Genomic DNA, 21,296 nt, shown 5'->3' on the forward strand with positions numbered 1-21,296 from the left:
CAGAGGACTTCAGCCTCCTGGTGGCCATGGCAAGCTACACTGACTTTTAGAGAACACGTGGAAATTAGGAGATCGGTGGTGGGAAAATATGCAAATCCTTATCAAGTAATAACCACAATTTTAAAACTATACTCCACACGTAAATCCTGAACTCAAATTGTATTTAAGTAGGCTAAAAACACAGAGGTAAAACTTATTTATCAAAATAACTACTTTATACACTATATGGTAGGTTTATACTAGAGATAAAGCCTCTTCGGGACTTTTTGGATATTGTCATGGGGAGGAGGACGGGATTTTTTTTTTTTTTTTTTGGGGCAAAAAAAAAAAAAAAAGGCAAAGCCTTTATGAGCTGGTAAAAGTAATTAGTTTTTGAGGCACAAAAAAAAAAAAAAAAAAGACACACCTTTCTTCCCAACAGTAAAAATAATGTAGATCATATCTTCCCACACCCATGGGCTGTCTATCCCCAACAATGCAGCTTGTTGTGTTTAAGATATTGCAGCATTGAAACACACTGTGCGCACTGAATAGATGAAAAAGCTATTATATATATTTCATAGAGGTAAATTAAACCCCTGGTTCTGCAGGGGACTATGGAAATGATTCCTTCTGACATTGTACTAACTCGTGTTGAGCAGAGCTTTCGCCTTTGCTGGTTATTTGAAGGCTGAGTTATAATTTGCAGTAGTAAACTTTAGTATATCTGCTTTTGCTACACATCATTTAAAGGATTTCACTTGTTTTGTTCTTTTACGATCCGTTTCATTTTGTGTGACATGTTATAGATAATTGGTGTTCCAAAAACATCGACTGAAGACACAGTAGGAATGGGGGCTGTCACATCAAAGCATCTTTTTGTGTTTTTCTTGTGGTTTTTTGTTGTTGTCACACAGCACAAACACTCATATAATGGCAGGGAACATCTGTTGGGGATGTAATTATCAAGGTTTTTCCCTAATATATTACTATCGCTGTGCCAGTGCCATGCAGACAGCAATTTGTTGGTTGTGATGAGGTTGGATGTGAAGGGTTTAGTTAATAATTTTGGTGTGACAATTGTTTCCTTCATGAGATTACTTTTTAATGTTGTGTATTTGCTTCATATACATACACATATACATACATAAGGAACAGAGTCACTGCTACTACAGTTATGAAAATGTGATTCTGATAGCACAGGCAGTAATTATTTGATAATTTTATTTCGTTAATAAAAAGACTTGCTGTAGGCTATTATGAACATATTGACTCTTATTTTCTTATATACAGTCTTCCTTATGAAGTGGCATTTATCGGAATCAACATGCAGGTCTCATTCTTCCTTGGTCACAGTATATCCTTGGCCTGCCCTAGCGATATGATCAGTTTCCTTGCGTGTGTGTGTGGTAGCAAGGTGATGCCACAGGCCTGAAACTACTCCAAGATACTTTGGCAGGACATCGGCTGCCCTGGGAAGCTGAGTTACGGTTGAACAGCCAACTTCTGCCCTAAGGTTGACTGTTCGACCGTATCAGCCAACCTTGGAGAATTATATAAAGTCCATTATATATTCAGTCACCGAATATGTAATAGACTTTTTTCTAAACATGTTTCACAACTTCCTGAAGCACTGCACGCTTTCCAATCCCACCAAATCTTTCATTTAAAGAACCTAAAAGATGTATTAGCTGTTAGCATTCAGATTAATGCCACCCTACAGTAAATGCTGTGGATGGCCCATATGATCTGTACTGTCCTTGAAAATACAGCTTACATTCAAAAATGCCTTTAACCACATAAAAACAACATCCATGCACAGAGAAGGACACATTAATGGGAACACATTCATGTATTTATTGAGTAAAAGACTGAATACAGCTGGTGTTACTGTTTCTCCCTGTATGTACATCCAAAACGGTGCAGCAGATTTTTTCAGTGCGCCTGCATGAGATATATAGCAACCCACCTTAGTTGCAGTCCCCTCTGCTCACCTGTGAGATGCCCAGCTGGGGCTTAATCAACCACTCAGATTTGATAAGGCATATTAGTTCATCAGCAGTTCAGCCATGTGCCTGCAGTGTAAAAAAAATGACTAGAATACTGTCTGGAACAGATGTATTACTAAGATTCATTGTATAGGGACAAAATGTTTGCACATTTATTCTGCAATAAATACAGGGTATATATTTGTATATATAGAACACAATGTCAAATGCACAGGGATATAATTAAAGTGTGAACCGTATAGTGTGCACACACTGTAATTGTAGTAAGAAAGAGTAGATATTTCTTTTAGAAGTAGAGAGAAAACTATTTTTGTGCATTGTGTGTGTGGGCACAAGTGAGGACGAAGCTGCTGAACTTAAAGGGGTTGTGCGTGGATTACATATCATGTGTTTTCCTTACTCATTTACAAACTGTCCTTTACCAGAGAATATGTACAACTTCCTCTTTCTACATGTCTGTGTCCAAGAGATTAAAGCTTCCAGTATCAAAACACAGTCACGCTATATGTTGTATGTCATATTTCAATATATAATATATGGTATAATATTCATTTTGTATATATTTCTTTTAAGAGTATAAAACACCGCTGAAGATGGCAATAGAAGATAGGTAGTGTTTATGACGTCAGGATCAGATAGGCTGAGATTGAGGGACCTCCCACCGTGGTTACATGGAGTCAAAGTCATGGTCGTTGGGCTCAATGACTTCAGGGGTCATGACCCTGCCCATGAAGAGGATTGACCCTGGGGAAGAAAGGAACAGATGGAAAGTCAGGTCAAAACACACATGTACAGAATATCAGAGGCACAATTACACACACACACACACACACACACACACACACACACACACACACACACACACACACACACACCTGTCCTCCGGTTTCTAATGACAAAGAAGAATGGGTGATCAGCCATGACCTGTGGGTACAGCACCAGAGTCCTGGTCAGGGCAATCATTCCTGAGAGAGAAAAAAAAAAAAAAAAAAAAAAAAAAAAAAAAAAAAAAAAAAAAAAAAAAAAAAAAAAAAAAAAAAAAAAAAAAAAAACCTATCACAGTTATTTCCTGACAGAGGTGGGCAGCGTCTAGTGAACCTGAAGTTGATGTAACGACCCATGAAAGTGTTATGTATGTGGTAATGTTAATGATCAGGGAGATTCTGATTAACGATAAAAGATGACGTCTACCTGACCCAACGGCTCCTTCTGCCCCCTCTTCAGTCACTTCCAGGTAAGCCTTCTGCACTGCCTTCCCAATGTAAAGGTCCTTACCATCTGTCACATACACAAAAGTACACAGCTCATCACTTTATCTTTAGACTACTGATCAGTCAGTGTGAGATGTGACGAGGGTGTGATGTTGAGTCCAATTATAGAATGACACTCTCTTTGCACACCTGTAAACCTCATGGTACATATGCTGTTACAGAATATACCCACATATTAGTCAAATCAACATTGTTATGATATCAGTCTAGTGTCTTTAGAGAAGTGGGCGTGGTCAGCTGATGGACAGGGCCAGAGTGACACGTCACATAAGGCAGTGTGGTGTTGTTATCTGATTTAACCCAGCCATTGCCTGTGTGTGGAGATGGATTGAGCAAATGATTCAGGAAGCAGAGCCGGAGAGCCTCAAGCATACGTATGCTACAGGCCACACACGCTGGAGACAAACATTTTGGAAGAGTGATTCTAATTGAAAAGACTGTTGAAGAGACGTTTTGTTGTTTTCCACAACACAACTTTTTGTAAATACACCTTTTAAAACCTGAACTACAACACAGAGAGGGGGCCCGCAGAGTCCCGACGCCGACGAAGGACGCTAAAAGGCAGACCCGGAGCGGCGGTCGCTCAAGACGACGTGGTCACCGAAGTAAGCAGGCGCGGCTCCGGGTGCGCGAACTGAAACAGTGGCTGGGTGAGTCAGTTAAACACAGCACAACCTCTCTTAGGTGGGGAAGTATACACCCATCCAGGCAAGCACAGGTCTCATTTTCACGTTAAATGCATCACGCAGGGAAAGGAGACCAATTCCACGAATGTTGTGAGCTAGGTTAGCCTTTAGTAGCTGTGTTCCTTTGTCCTACGTTAGCTTAGCCTTGTAACAACATATAAACCAGAGCATGGGGTCACATCATGCAGACCCATTTGAAAAAAAAGTGCTGTCTACACAGACATAAAATCCTAATGAGTTGATTAAAAGCATTTTAAAACAGTCTTATCTACAGTACCTACCTGCCAGAATAGATCATGTCCTCTAAATACATGGTGAGCTAGTTCAAGATGTACTGAAGTCCAGTACAGCCTGCAGATTGTGTTTTAATACTACAGTAGCTCTGCCTGACCAGTAAGAACAAGCTGTTCAGCATAAAGCATCTTAAGTGTTTAGGGATCTTTTAATTGTTTATGTTTATATAGATGTATTTTTGTTCGATCCAGTTGTTCTCTATAAGGCTAGAGAATGTGAAGCTACTTATATTTTATCTTCACTTACCTTTATTGTTTTTACCTTTGCTTATATACATATTTATATCTCCCTATTTCTCTGCCTCTATGTATATATATATATATATATATATATATATATGTATATATATATATATATATATATATATATATATATATATCTGGATCTATTTTTACCAAATTATGTGACAGCTCTGACCTGCCCACTCAGTGCCAGTTACCTTGGTTACCTGAGAAAGTACCGGAGGCAACTTCACTGCAGTCAAGAAGCAGACACATTGAATCAACTTCTCATGCTGAACCCTTCTGGGAGTTTATTTTTCTTACCATTTGTGTCTACAACTATGTGTTTTATATAATAATCTATGCGTCTCATAGTGTTTTGCCCTGTGTGTGGTTTTCCATACAGCTGAGTGTTACCTGTCATGGCGGAGAGATCAGCATCGTTAGTGAAGATGTTCTTTATTCCTAGCTCCTGCAGAGTGCTCCTCAGGTCGATCTTCTGTTCCACTTTGAACCTAAACAGTGCAGTCAGAATTTTCAGGGTCCATCACTGTGGTGGTAATTTACATTTTAACATTGCTACATATACAGTAGCTAGCCAAATGTGAATAACATGATGTCTTCTTTGAGTATTTGCAGTGCAGGTGCATGTGAGATTAATAGCCTGACACAATTACTTATCTTAAATATTTGTGGTACCCTTAAAATGAGAAATCGGTTTCAAGAACTGCCATTTTACATTAACATTACAAATGTTGTCTACTGATGGAGGATGCAATTTAATGATAAAAAAAATGAATCACTGTTGTTATGGCTCTTTCCACTGACTAAACCGAAAACAGCAAGTACTGCAGGGACATTCTCCATGGACTTTGGATTCTGGGAAATGGAAGTATCAACCACAACAACAACAACAACAACAACAACATGTCATTGTAATGTAGGTAATCACTGCACAACTAACCAAGGCCTGTTGAGGTAAATTGGGTACACAAAACTTCCGAAGCACAATAGTGTCAAAAACAGAAGCTATTGTATAGCTGTGTGTGTGTGTGTGTGTGTGTGTGTGTGTGTGTGTGTGTGTGTGTGTGTGTGTGTGTGTGTGTGTGTGTGTGTGTGTTCATTTCTCACCTAGGTAGGTAGACTTCCACCTTCTGCCGTTTGACATTATTAGCCCACTCCTCCAGCAGTGGTGCTTTGATTATGGGCTCCAGGGTAGCCAGTGGCACCTCCTGCCGAGGCAGAACGATCAACATGGACATGTCCTCGCCCTCATAGGGCATCTCCAACACCTGGTACACACCGCCAGCTTCCTGTGAGCCATCGCTGAACTCGCCTGGTGGGGAGAAAACATACGCAATTGCAGGCATTGAAAGATATGTGCAGCCATGCATACACACATGTATTGGTGCATCCTGTAATGGGTTTGTGAACTTTGCTACGGAGGAGCACAGACAGATGTTAAAGCACATTGATCGACTGTATTGATCACAGCGTGTGTGGTCATTTCCCTGATGCACTAAATACATAAAAAAACAGTGAAGCTTCACTTTAAAAGGCTTCAGATTGGACAATTGATTACATTCATACTGTTTGTAGTTCAGCAGAACATTTTTTGTGCAATGCCTTTTTACACAAACAGACACTCGACTGCCTTCAGGCAGGAAATGAAACCCAGTACACCAATCTGGGATCTAGGGGAAAATGCATATGAGATTACACACAAGGACATCTGTAAGAGCTGATATCTTCTCACGGATATGCTACATAGGCTAAGAAAGTGTTATCTTCATAGTCTTGAGGTGGATCAGACTTGTCCCTTGTATCTAATTAAAACAAAACCCACAGATACAAATTTTAATCACACCAGCCAACAAACATTTACTTGAATCAAGTGAGAGTCTGTATGAGATAATCCTTTTATACTCAAAACAAGTCCAACTAGATTTTAAATCTAAATATGAGATTATCTGACTTACTTAAGTATTTGTAGTGTGAGATGGAGATTATAGAGCAATTAACACTGCCAGACTTTATCCCAATCTTGGCACATGCTTTTTTTCTTTTGAAGCCGCTTAAAAGGGAAAATTACAATAAAAAGACTTATCATCCTTCATTAACTTACATGTGGCATTCTGCGTAGCGGCTGCTGATGCAGAGTGAGGCAACGTTGCAGCAGAGAGCAGGGTGTGGCTTCCCAAAACATTTTACTTAACCAACATGATTGTGCTTCTTAAGGAGAATGTAAACACAGACTTCTCCCCAAAGGACCTGTCCCTGTTCTGCAGCACACACATCCACACACTACACTCACCACACATCCACACACTCACACTCACACACACACACACACACACACACACACACACACACACACACACACACACACACACACACACACACACACACACACACACACACACACACACACAAACGTAGGTGTGTGCAAGTGTGTAATCTCACTACACACATACAGACTGCACCAAAATATCTCAAAAGCGACTTTAGTAGCAGTGCAGTAAGAATCTGATGTAACCATCTTAGATGCAGAAAAGGCCGACTGAAATAATTCATATGTAACAGCATTATAGCCAACTTGCAGGACTTTGGTACACACAGTCTTAAACCTCACAGTGCTGGCAAAACACCACATACACCGATATCTGACACATATAGTAGTGCTCCCAACTCAAAGCAGCCAGATTATACTTCACATTTACCAGTATTAAAAAGCAGGAAAAAAACTACATAAAAATTAATCGACAACACTTTAGATAGCCAATTAATCATTTAAATAAGGTTTTAGGCCAACATATGCAAATATTCCAGCTTTTAAAATATGAGGATTTTCTGCTTTTTTATAGCCTAAACAATTATTCAGTTAGTTGCAGCCTTGTTTCAGTTGTTTGTCCTCTTGAAAGGATTTTTTTCTTTCATTGAAACTAAAAATGCGTGTTGCAGCATACATGCTGTTTGTAAAACTTTAATGACGAAATATTAAATTGGAGAGAAGCGAAAGGTCTGTTCAGAGAGATCTGGAAATTCACAGTGACTTTACTACTTTATAATTACTCGAATGAAAAACAGCATTTTAATAAACATTTATAATGCCCCTAGCATTGGGGGGGTCTGAAAAGAGCGTTGTTTATCCAAACTTCTGTCAGAGTAAAATAGCCTAATAGTACTACATGACTTAACACTATGGTTTGACGTTAACATAGCCTTAAAAAAAACAACTACTAAATCCAACAGACGTACCAGAGGAGTTTGTGCAAGTGAAGAAGATTTTAACAGCAGAGCTCACTGAGAAGAAAAGCCTTTCCTGGGAATAACACTGCAAAAATGAATATTTCAGATGTAAGATTAACATTTTAAATAACCTCAGGAAATATGAGCTGAAATTGAAGGGCTCCAGAAAAAGAGCCAGAAGTACAACTGTAAAGGCACGCACGCACATCACACACACCCGCAACACACACACACACACACACACACACACACACACACACACACACACACACACACACACACACACACACACACACACACAACACACACACACACACACACACACACACACACACACACACACAGAGCTCATCCCTACCATAGTAGAAGTCTCCCTGCTGGTACATCATGAGTGTCTGGACTTCAGAGCCGTCGTCTCTGCTGAAGGAGAAGGTTCTGGTGTTTTCTGGCCTGAACTGGTTTTTCCAGGAGCCTCTGAAGTAGACAGCGTTCACAAGGGTCAGGCGGGTCACGCTGCTAAAGTCCTCGGCTGATAGCAGCTCACGGATCTTACCTGGGGGAAGTGATTTGTACAGTTTGTTAGGATCTATGTTAATTTACGTTGGCCTAAGGACAGCGCCTGCTGTGATGCAGCTTTTGAAGTCGTACACAAGGATAAGGATAGAGATTTGTGCAACTGAGGGTTGGAAATGTTTTTACTAAATTTTGTTTTTGTACAAGATGATGTGATCAAACAAACAATGATGTAACTCCATGTCACTTTCCAGTATGCTGGGATTGTAGATGTAATTATGTATTCATATCGCCCTCCTTTTCTTTTGCTCCCTTCATCTGTATCTTTCCCTTTCTTCATCCCTCCGTCTCCAACTCACTCTCAGTATGATTTTCCACCCAGCTGTTGATCTGCTCGGCCACGGCTGCTGATTCGCTGAAGTCTACTGTTTCCACGTCAGCCCGAAAGTACTTCCTCATCAGATGCAGAAACTCAGGGTTAAAGGTGACGCCTTCCTGCAGGAAGAGGCTGTTGGCAAATCGGATAACATAGTGGGTGTCATCGTCCGACAGCGCTGCTGTCAGGTTCTGGAGCAAAGAGAACTCCATGCCTGGAGAACAGAGGGAGACACACACATTCATACTGTAGATGTGTATACAGAGTACAGTGCTTTGGAAAAAGATCCATATGGTGTTTTTGTTAAACAATGGTAATGCAATAGAAAATTAAAATGTTATGCATATAAAATACAAATAAATGAACGGAACTGTATCATTCACAAATATTTAATGCAACTTTCTTTTAATCACGTGCTGCTCACATTCACAAATAGGCACAGATTGTGTACAATTGAACCATTTAAACTTGCCATACTTCGGTGACAGTGGGAATTTTAATCTTAATGTAATTTAGCATGCATTTATCATTTTATTCAGGTGTTGTCTTACTGGTGTATTTATTCACATGTTGCAAAGCACCTTTCTCTTGTCATTTAGCTTTCTGTTTTCAGGGTGAAGGGAACTCATATTCATTAAAATGACTGTATACATTTTTGAATGTGTAGCAAATGTATTTACCTTGGAAAATGGTAACAATGAAACAAAAAAAAATGAATTACTACACCTTTTAAAATTAAATGATTACTGGCCTTTGACTGCTTGAGCATTTACATTCCTAAACAGGAATATGGAAATAAATACTGTATTGAATAAATATGCTGTTGTACTAAAAGTAATAAAGGAAACCATCTAAAATGCTTGTCTGTCGTTTGCCATTGACCTCTATCAGCTACTTTGAAGCCATTGAACTGGGGCTGGGATGTAACAGTGTCTATTACTGAAGGTGTAGGGGCATTCACATACAGCACATGCACGTTTGTGTGTATGTTGCATGAGGCGTGTGGTTAAGATAAATTCATATAATTATGTTATATTAAAAGGGGTACTCTGGTGATTTTAATATTTGGGGGGAGATATTATGACCTTTAATCCCTACTATGAGTCAAGCTAAAAAAAAAAAAGCTGGATCCTACATTACCCATAAAGCAACTGGATAGCAATTTTCATTAGACCCCCACCTGAGTAAGTCTGACAAATAAACTGAAAATTGCTGGAGTTCCTTTAATCAAATATGTACTATCAAACATGCATTTCCTTCTACCAAAGACTTTCCACTTTCATAATTTGGATCCAACTAGTGTTCCTTTGCCCGCTGCTGACCCTGATGCTGGTGAATCTGTGCTCCTGAATGTGTCTCTCACCTGGCAGCAGGTGGCTGAATCCTACAGCCTGTCGTATCTCCTCCAGTGAAGCCCCTCTGGCTCCCAGCTGCACCATGCCCAGGGCCACAGCCACGCTCAGCGGGGAGAAAATGATGTTATCCTGATCCCCCGCCGCCTGCAGCCGATGGTACAGTCTGACCGAGAACTCTGCTGTAGTGTCCTCTGGAATCTCCGCCACCCGGCAACCGTAGCGCGGCAACAGGATGGAGAGGAGGAGGAGCGGTGAGAAAACGTCCAGAATCAACATCGCAGCGCAGACCACAGATAGCTGAGTGAAAAGGGATGTGCGGACTAGAAAAATGGGTGGAAAGCAAAATATGAGAAATATAATGTGATGATGGAGAGAGGGAGATATAGACAGGGGGAAAAAGGAGATAGAGAAGAAGGGAAAAAAGAGAGGATGAGTAAATGAGGCAAAGAGGGAGGAAAGGAGGGGCGGGGGGGGGGGTTAAGGAACAGGAAATGAGTGATTGGAGAGATGCATGGGGGATGCACAGCCAAAAAAAAAGGAGATGATGATGGAGGGAAGACAAGAGGAAAAAGAGAGAATGATTTGGGGAGGTACAGAGCCAAAAGAAGGCAGAGGAGAATTGCAGAAATGATAGACAGGTGAAGTTAAAGAGAAGAGGATTGAAGAAAGGAGGAAGGAGAGAGAGAGATAAAGGTAGAGATGATTGCGTAAAGGAGAAAAAGAAATAAAGGACAAGAGGATTTTGGAGGGGAGAGAGACAGAGATGAAAGTAGAGAGAGCCGGGATGTGGGATGATGAAAAGAGAGCAGAGGACAGAGACAGGAATCATCTGTCAGTCAAACAATTAAATTGTGAAAACAAAAGAGAAATGCATTCATATAAAAACAGCCTGTAACAACTCCACTTGATAGCAGAGGTGGACCTACAAATGTAAATAGGACTCGGTTTCTCATGAAGACACTGTTAAATACTGGAAACTGCTTAAAATGGTGGAAGGAAGAAAACACAAACATGAAGAGTTTAAACGAGTTGTGCACAGTTACAGTAATAACAGACAGAAGGAGATGGAGAGAGAACGAGAGGCAGTGAGATAGTATATAAACAATAAGAATGTGTGGTAACTACGACTGCACTGCTGACTGCAGTCAGTATTACTGTTCAGAGCACATCTGCTAAATGAGCTCATACATATTTTATATATAGCCATTCTTATCATCTTGAGTAAAATCATCTTCTTTCCTTCAAAATCTGCTTCGCTCTCTGTGTGTGTGTGTGTGTGTGTGTGTGTGTGTGTGTGTTGTAATGGCAAATTTACATTTAAGCATGATTCTTTATATGTTTATCTTATTTCTTCTCTATTAGCTTTCTCTCACAATGCTGAAAGGGAGTTTATCTCATTCCCACATGTAGATTCTGATTCTAACTAAGTGAGAATCACAAAGTCTGGAACATAACGTGAGCACTGTTTGTCTGAACAGATAGGGGTTACAAGTTTACCCTAAAACTATCTCTCCTGATACATTCAGTTTTCCCATGCCAGTTGAGATATAAGAAAGTTGTACAGGGAGGAGGGGGCGAAATGGCTCCGAGATGTCTCCTGTGTTTGTAAGATTGTCTTCATGTGTATCAGATTGCCTGTGAGAAATGCAGAATCATGTTAAGCCAAGTGCGTGTGTGCTGTCACTCTGAAGATGTATTTAAGCTCAGTGTTCCTGTTCACTCATTGAAGAAACTTTTCCACACTGGGCTGCTGTCTTTTGTGAAATTTATGTTCTTCCTATATTTGCAAATATATTTTTAATAAAATACAAAAACCTAACTTGGTTTAGTTTGCAATTGTCTTTATTTTGTTTCACTCTTTAACTCTCTAAAATTCACTCTTGCTGCAAAAGAAACTTCCACAACAGTGTGTGTGTGTGTGTGTGTGTGTGTGTGTGTGTGTGTGTGTTTGAGCCTTTAAATGTGAATGGATGAGTTTCTGTCTGTCTGTACGTACTGACAGATTAGGAAGCGGACTTCACCCCCCTCATCCTTCCATTCATCTTTCCATGCCATCACTTCTCGCCTTCTTTTTCATCTCCCTCTGGTCCATATATATTCTATCTTCACCAACCTCTCTCTCATCGCTCTACTTTTCTACCTTTTCCGTCCCTTTAACCCTCCCTTTATACCTTTTAAAATGACAAGCAATGTACACACACTGCGCCATCTCTCTGGTGTGGTTGTTGCCAGGCAACATTGTTTTCTGCTGCCCAAACAAAAAAAAAAAGACAAAGTCAATTATATATTGCACGAAGAGAGAGAGAGAGAGAGAGCGATAGAGAGTAGAGAAATATATCAAGAGGCAGCAATGAAGTGTGAAATAACACATGGACATTTGTTTTGTTGTTTGTCTCTCTGCTGTGCTGTTGTCATTACACCGTTTGTATAAAGGATTCAATTGGCAGTCCCAAGCAAGGCTGGAATCTGCTGGCTGCTACTGTATGTGTGGGACGCAAGGTGACTGTGGTCACAATGTACCTGAGTGTCAACAACCACAACAATGAGCAGCAGCCAGAGAATTAGCGCCCCATCCTGTTGTGTACTGTCCTTTCCTCTGCTGTGATGTGGCATGTGACAAACAATGTTCCCTCCAAAATAAAGCCAGTACAACTTGGGGGACGCATTCATGTCAAATCCATTAAAGAATTAGTCTGGTGATATTTTTGATTTTTTTCTTATTGTCAACTAGTTCCATGAAAAGACCAAAACCAATGAATTGATCATCTGTGTCTATGTAGCCACTTTTTTTTTTTCATTTCTCCATTGCTTTCTAAAAACTAATAATAAATACATCAAAGAGGCAAAGCTTTTTTTTTTGTTTTCTTTTTTTCCTTTTCCATTCAGTTTCCTCTGAATCAATCCCACATACAGTACATCACCCTCCTGTTGTAAATACTCACTAGAGCAGCCAATCTGCGGCTGAAAATAGTTCCCAACAAATGCACTATTTGTTTTACCTGATTGAGTAATGTTTGCTAAAACTGCAGCACTTCTTTATGAAATTAATTATCCTTTAAAAAAAATTAAACAATACATTTGTGAGTCGTCTTTAAAGATTAACATCTTCAAAATAAACAGATAGATTATTGCTAAAGCCTTATCCTGAAAGCGGTGATGGCCAGCCCTGTCTATATTTTACAATAAACTGCATCTAGTTAATCAGATTTGATGTTTAATTCCTCACACTCTTGCAAAACACACATCGCCACACGCCACTTTCACTTTATGTCTTAATCAAACAGTCAACATCTCATCGTGTTTGTTCTCCATCTATAAGTTTTCTGACAAACTGCTTTTGACAAGCATGATACTGATCAAAAAAGCTGGATTTGCATTTTCTTGAGTCAGCAAATGGAATTCCATTTCAGTTTAAAGAGTTTCTTCACATGGAATGGAGTCACACAACCTTTTGTTGTTCATGTACCCAAATATGTGAACAACTTGTGGAGTTTTGCACAATACTGTATAAATACAATAGGGTCAGTCATGTTTAAAAGGATAAGGCTGGTTATCTTCTTCTTATCTTATTGGGGGAAAAAAATCGAATTAAAAACTACGCACTTGAGCACCCAATATGTATTAATCCGCTTCTGAAAATAGACCCCAACAAATCCACTATTTATACCTGTTTGAGTAACGTTTGCATAAAACTACAGTGCCCAGCTCGTTTAAGACTACCTTAGGCCATTTTAATTTTCTTTCATAAATCAATGCTATCGGTCACCCTTTACGTCTGTCTGTGGGTTTAACAAATATTTAAACAGTGACGAGGCAATTTTGTCTGACTTCGTCTTAGGTAAATAGCTCAATCAAATACTGTATTTTTAAATTAACCTTTTTTATTTTTGGACATACAAGGTTTTCACCCGGCAGTGACAATATATTTGTGAGCTGTTCTTACAATTTTACAGCTTCAGTTGGATGAAATGGGCTTGGGGCTAAGAGCTTGAGACAAAATTGCTCAGAAGTCAGAAAGTAATGAGAGATGGACTGATGCATTATTGGTTTTGGTTCTTTTCATTGGATTTGTTGGCTATAAAAAAAATACAGAATGACACCAGCCCATTGTTCAATGCGTCCATTCATTGTGTCCAAAAAGAGAATTAGAGTTGGACAAATTAAATTAAGTCCTTTGATAGAAATACTGTAACATATTTAATCTGATCATATACATTAGGCAGACACAGAAGTTTTGTTTAAAGCCTTGGAAACAGCCTTGTTAAATAATGATGCACAACTTTAAATTTTAAATGAAAAACCAAATGACACCCAAACGCACAAACCTGGTGTACTGCAGTTGATAAACTGTTAGTCACGTGTGTTTAACTGCTCTCACATGTCGTGCGTCAGACACTGAAGAGAGAGTGAGAGGGATCCAGAGAAAGGCTAAGGGAAAGGAGGGGGCGGCTGGCAGAGATGTAAATGGAGGTAATGTTCCTGACCTTCTGAGCTGTGGGAGCTGAACCTTTCTGAGACAGACAGCCCTGCTTTCTGTAAGGAAAGACCCAGCCATGCAGTTAAGCCAGGGAAAGTAGTGTGGAGCATCATTGTGTGTGCACCTGTGTGTGTCTGCAAGCGAGTGTGCATGTGTGAGTGGATAATAACACCATGGGTGGCTGGCTATTACTTGTAATGGTGACACCATTCTGACCTTTTGAGTTGTGGCACGTTGTCTGCAAGATGATCCCACACTTTGCCAGTTTAGCCATTGATGACTATGAGACCAATTTTGTCTCCAATCTACTCAGGTGGGGTTCCCAGCATGCCTCCCACGTAAGCGGGGAAACCCAACACCCAGCTATAAAATGTTCTCTTGTGACTAAAAGAACATAATATGTTAGAAAATCTCTCATGGTTTAAGTTGCAAGAGTTTAATCCTGACAATTTGATTAATGCCCGTGCAATTAAACTCACTGGCCTTTAAAAGCAGCCTCTAATCTCTCAATCCTAATTCTCAGACAGAATAGATCGGCAGTTGACATTTCCACAATTAAAATGTGACGTCACCCAAATCCACGGCACGTACGTTAATCCTTACTGCCATTTAAACCCAACACCTTGAGACGGCATGCTTCGCAGGCCAGGGGAATTTATTAAACATGGACATCCTCATTCTCACACACACACACACACACAACACTTTGAAGTACATATTTCCGCAGACCAAGGTTACCAAGGCTACTGCAAGTAATCGACGTTTTGCCAAGCTAACAGAGAGAATTTTTACTCTTTATAGATATCTTCCTCCTTCCATACAGGCAGATAAACTCTCTTTCCTTTTTTTCACACACTACTCAGCATTTTCTGTCTAACCCCCCTCTGCAACAACTCTTCACACCAGCTCCAGTTCTGTCACTCAATGCACTCTCTGACACTGTCTGACACACACACACACACACACACACACACACACACACACACACACACACACACACACACACACACACACACACACACTGCACTCAGTAATTTTGCAAAAACAAGGCAAGTTCCCGTGATCACAATGAAGTCCCCCCAACAGTATCTCCCTGTTTAACCCACCCCTTGTTCCAGCTGAAATCACAGCACACTGGCTCGCTTAGGCTCTAAGCACACTTCCAAACTGCCAAAGCTCATAGGCGCTTTGACGAATTCTGTGAAAACAACATCCCATTTCATGAAGGCCTATCCTTCTGGGAATAAACTGCAGAGAATAATGTCTGTGATTACCTCTGGCCCTGAAAAACCTTGAATTTCTGCGACGGATGCTCTGTTAAAAAAATGGCATGATTTCACCATAAAGATGTATAACTTATAAAGGGCTTTGCATTACAGAGATAATGGAGTCTGATTATCATTCATGAGTTTCAAGTTTTTCTGGGAGGCGCCATAGCGGCTGCTTTCTACAGTATTCTGGTTTTGAACTGAGTGAAATGCAAGACTCATGAACACTAAAAATGATTAAACCTACATCATTAATCTCAAATCACTCATTTCTCTGAGTGTCTCACTTTTTCCCAGTTTATTTAGACACCCGTCTCTGACCTAATGCTCACTTGTGGATGTGGAGCAGAAGATTTACACAGCGAGGCTGCAATAAAGCCCACCACTGGGTACAGCCTTTAACTCCATTGCAGTCTAGCAGAAAGGAAGCACTAAACTCTTGTGGTGGCTGGGGACTGCGGGGGCGAGCAAAAAAAGAAAAAAAAAATAAGGATGTTTTTTGTTGGGGGGGTTGGGCTGTTTATTTGCACCTACTGTAGCAACCAAGCAAGAGAAGCTAAATGGCTGAGTGGCTGGTCCTGAATCTCATCTAGAAGCAAGTTTTGGTAGAGTCAGCGCAACAGTTTTGTTTAGTAGTTTAACTGTATTACAATTTTGTTAGTACTTGAGCCCAACTATTCACAACCCAGTCATCTTCATTGCTCAGGTACACACTGATGTGATCTACGTGTCTGGATAACCCTATTGTGTCGTCGTGATGAATGAGACAGTCCATTACAGCATACAATTTTGTTACCGTAGACTCTCAAAAACCAAAAGAATGATCACAATTTATGTTTTTCATCTATTTATAAGTAACTAATAATTATTAATGGTTCTGAAGAAACAATCCACCACTGTGCCCTTTTAGGGTAAGTTAACTGCCACTTCAACATCATTTTGTAGAGGTTACAATATATTACACCGTGTAGGTTCATCGTTTAAATCTAAATCTTCAAATTTTTTAGTGCCACAGTAAAGGATTGATTTTTCTTTCTTTTTTTTTATTATTTACACTTGGGCTTTTCCTACTGTGACGCGTCAGAATGTCTTCTGTGCAAAAGCAGCTGTGAGCAGTTTAGTGTTGGTGGTGCTGGTGCTTAATTAAGATACAAGCAGGTTCCAGACAGTACAGATCCATCACTTGACAATATTCTGCACAATGCATATGCATTTATATTTTTACTGTGTCACCTCTTACTGTGCAATATTCTTATTAATCTGCACATTATCTCAGCTATATATCTTTATTTTACCTGTCTGTATATAATAGAGGTGTTTTACTAGTGTTACTCTAATTCTTATTTTTCTATTTCTTATACTACTTTTTATATATTTTTTTTATATTCTATTTCTATTTAATGTATATTTTATCTTATTCTGTTGTGTTTGAATGTTTTTGAGCTGCTGTGACAAGGGAATTTCCCCAGTGTAGGATCAATAAAGTCTATATTATCTTATCCCACTGGACAGTAAAATCTGAGGGGAAACACTGAGTATCTTATAAATTGTCCCTTCAGCGACTTCAGGATATCATTTGTTAAAGCTTTAGTGCGTAACTTTTTGATATTGATGAAATTTCCATTACATTCAAGCCATTGCCAAATGAGTGGCTGCAAAGCTAATCAAGACTATCAGCTCCACACAACTTTCTCTGGATTTCTCAGTATGGCTATGTTCAGAAGATTGTGGCGTCCGGTGACTTTCCCGCGCAGAAACTCGAGTGAAGATAATTACCTCTTCTGAAGAGTCCATCATGTTTTTTAAATCCTCCATGTCCTCCTTGGCTACTAGCAACTATGTGAAGGAGGGGTGGATGGTGCGTGGTCACGGAAGGCTTGCATCATGTGGACGCACCGACAGTATTGTTGTCATTACTTAGAATTCCTCATAAACTATATACTATATCTTTAAGTGGCCAATTCAATGAATTCAATGTCCTCATGCATAGGAAATTATAACAAGTGTGAAATGTGTTATAGAATATTATTAATTCTGTAATTGAGAAGGCAGCACTCTCTTCAGTACTTTTTTCTAACAGTATCAATTATAGTGTAGGGACAGAGTACCCTCCTGTCTGTCTGTCTTTCAAAACACACCCACGACAATGGCATGGTACATAGGGTTTCTGGTGCTTGCTGTGGGTGTAGCAATAGTTCATTAGCACCTATTGAACTTAGAGAAACAACCCATTAAACAAACAAATCCTACCCCTACAGTTTATATCCATCCCAGTAGCAGACAAAATTACAGCCCATCCTCAGCTCAGTAACAGCTCATTCAGCCCCTTGTTAGAAAATGATATAATGTGCTATGGAACCCGCCTGAAGTCCCAGGATGCTCACTGTACACTCCACAGAGGGCAAACAGAGGTTAAAAACCCTTCATTAATCCCTGCTAACAGAGACACCCAATAGGAGAGAGAGACAGAGACAGAGAGAGAGAGAGACAGAGAGAGCGATAAAGAGGTATATAGACAGTTTGATGGACTGAGAGAGAGAAGAAAAAAGATGAGCAGAGACAGAAACCAATAAAAAATGAGGAAGAAGTGTGTGTAGGACATTTGCAAAAGAGAAAAAGATGCAAATAAAGACAGATAGACAAAGACAGGAAGTGCACTGAAAAGTAAAGCTGAATAGAGGCTGCTTCCCCGCAAGCTTTGACTTGGAGCCAATGATATCTAACAGCCCCCTGCATAGCCTGGCAAGATGGTTGACTGCCCCCCCACCCCCATCCCCAACCCCTCTGCCAAGACACACTCAGTCTCTTTTCTTTCTCTATATCAGAAAAACACACACACACACACACTAGCAGTTACGGTGCTGTGGGAGTGCAGTTAGGAGTTTTGAGCTGTAATTGGATCGGCCTCTATTTGGGGTCAGTGGTAAAAGTGAAAAGACTGGAGTCTTTTTCAAATGGACTAAAGACCAGGGAGACACTAGAGCACAGGAAAGGTCACTGTCAACTAGTCCTGAGGGGGAAACGTGTGCGTTGATGTATGTGTTTTTTTTGGGGTAACAGAGGTAAGAAAGGGAGACAGGGCGGATGATGCTGAATAAGAAGTGATAGCCAGGTGAAGAGGCTGAGATGGAGAGCAGAAAGACGGCAGGCTGATAATAAGGGTGTTTGAATCGCTCACAAACTAAACTGTGATTGTTTGCTCGCTTCAGGGTGTGGAGGGTTAGCTAGCGAACAGGTGTTGAAAATTGAGAAGATAATGAGGGCGACAATGATGGTGACAAGTGAGACAATTAGGAGAATAATTCAAATTGATTTGGTATTTGATAGAGTTTGAGCGAGGGGAAAATATGGGTATTACCAAATCACTTCAACCATTTTACTGTCTGTCATTGTCCCTCTTTTACACTCAGCCTACTCCTCAGTGCCACCAATCAATCACCAGATCGATTCCAGGTTGCACGTGTGATTGCAGAGAGTTGATGTGAGCTGGACGGATTGTAAAAGGTTGAAAAGGCTGTTGTGAAATGACAGTGCATTTCCCTTTAATTTGTACAATCTTGCATAGAGATTTGTAGAGAAATTAATTATCCATCATATATTGTTTCAAAATTAATATTTTTCAAATGTTAAAAGGTAACTCTGTATCTTGAATTTATCAGATAATGTTCTTTATATTTTAGAGGTTTATTTTTAAAGTTGATATACAATGTGGTTTTCCAACATGGATATTTAGAAACGGTATTAACCGTTCACAGTTTGGATCAATCATTTCAATAAACAATTAAATTCCATTCTTTTGATTTCCTCCCTGTAACTCCCCCGATATAACTCCTGACCTCTTTCTCCCTGAATTTCTCTCCGCTCTCATCCTCCTATCTGGCCTGGTATAAACTAATCCCTTGTGTCTTTGCTGCAGCAGAATGTACCGGAGACAAACCTGCTGCCTGAGTGTGTATGTGCAGGTGGTGTGACTCAATGTGTGAGTTAGTTTAGAAAGTGAAGGAAAAAGCGGAACAAACGCAGAAGGGAAAACTGCTGAAATGTAGTTTACCCACCTTTCTCTATTGTATATATAATTCAAAAATTCAGTAACCGCACGTGCACACACTGTGTGCAGAGTGTTCAGACCCAGTTAGTTGCTTCTCCCTTTCTCTCCTTGGTTTCACTGGGCTGATTTGAAAGACAATTAATTATTACAATGCAATTAATGCAGCGCTTGTTGGGAATAGGCAGGAAACACACATACACGTGCACGCACACACATACACATACACATACACACACACACACACACACACACACACACACACACACACACACACACACACACCGGAGGGCATAGGGACGAAACAGCATCAGCAGAGATTAACCAGTGATTTAGATGCCGGGATTAATAGATTATGACTGAAAGGGACGCTTTCTTCTGAATATGGAGCTGATAGAACTATGGGCATAAATGAGGATTTAGGATTATTTTAGTTGCAGAGAGAGAGAGAGAGAGAGAGAGAGAGAGAGAGAGAGAGAGAGAGAGAGAGAGAGAGCTCTATGTGGATTGAGAGAATGAGACATTGGAAGGAGCAACACTGAATTGTTTATTATTGACCATGTTTTCTTCCCCTCACATGGTAGGTTATCACTATGAAATTGAGGTGCAATGTCCTTTTTACATATAAATACATCATGATTTTTTAGTTTTGGATTACAAGATAGGTATTTTGTAATCAGATTTCTCAACCAGCTGAATCTTCAACCTGTTCTGTTACTACATCAATTCTTACCACACACACACACACACACACACACACACACACACACACACACACACACACACACACACACACACACACACACACACACACACACACACACACACAGACCTGCATTAAGGAATAACAAGTGGTATGTGTATGTGTTTGTATATGGGGTGGGGATAGGGTATGACCAGGCTACTACAATCTGCCTCATTAATTCACACACATTCACTCACTCACTGCGCCTTTGCCATGTATTTCAAGGACAAGTCGAACTACACTGCAACGCCTGAGCTTGTTTTCACTGAAAAAAAAATGCAATGCAATTATAGACCACCGACAAAAATTAAATAGCACTGGGTGGTGGACACACGGGTATACGGCTTTATCAATAGGCTTGGAGAAATGTTTGGCTCCAGTGTGCGTCTCCATCCGCCCCCTTATTAAAAGCCTACACATGTTGATAAAAGAATCATAATCCCTTTACACTAATAGGCTACCACAAAATTACACTAACACATTTACACCTTAAAAAAAAAATATTCTATGGAAAAATTGAGAAATTAGCGATTCTTTTTTTTTTCAATCTCGCAAAACCTGAGCAGTTAAGGTTTGCTATCCTATCGTGTCATTCGGATAAATTAGTGCAGGTTTAGTGACTGAACCAGTTGTATGTTATTAAAACGGCTCTTACCGATAAACGCTGATAGGTAGGGTGGATGGATGGATGTGTGCGGTCTCTCTCTGCTGTTCTCCTAGAGCGCCGCACTCAGCTTGATGCTTGCCGCAGACCCCGCCCCCTCCACGTCAATTTGTCCAATGAACGTCGACCAAAGATTATCGATGT

General features: G+C 40.1%; 1 protein-coding gene across 1 annotated transcript; it reads right to left on the reverse strand.

Moving 5' to 3' along the window:
• Positions 1-1,812: 1,812 nt before the first annotated feature.
• serpini1 (serpin peptidase inhibitor, clade I (neuroserpin), member 1) lies at positions 1,813-21,252 on the reverse strand. Its single transcript, XM_039778017.1, has 9 exons — positions 21,144-21,252; positions 9,962-10,273; positions 8,582-8,812; positions 8,068-8,262; positions 5,592-5,796; positions 4,878-4,975; positions 3,180-3,266; positions 2,864-2,953; positions 1,813-2,732 (listed from the first exon to the last, which is right to left on the reverse strand). The coding sequence occupies exons 2-9, from the start codon at positions 10,227-10,229 to the stop codon at positions 2,656-2,658; spliced, it is 1,251 nt and encodes a 416-aa protein (XP_039633951.1). The 5' UTR covers positions 10,230-10,273; positions 21,144-21,252; the 3' UTR covers positions 1,813-2,655.
• Between the last annotated feature and the right edge of the window lie 44 nt (positions 21,253-21,296).

Source organism: Perca fluviatilis, chromosome 2 (assembly GCF_010015445.1).
Source record: "Perca fluviatilis chromosome 2, GENO_Pfluv_1.0, whole genome shotgun sequence".
NCBI classification, from domain to species: domain Eukaryota; kingdom Metazoa; phylum Chordata; class Actinopteri; order Perciformes; family Percidae; genus Perca; species Perca fluviatilis.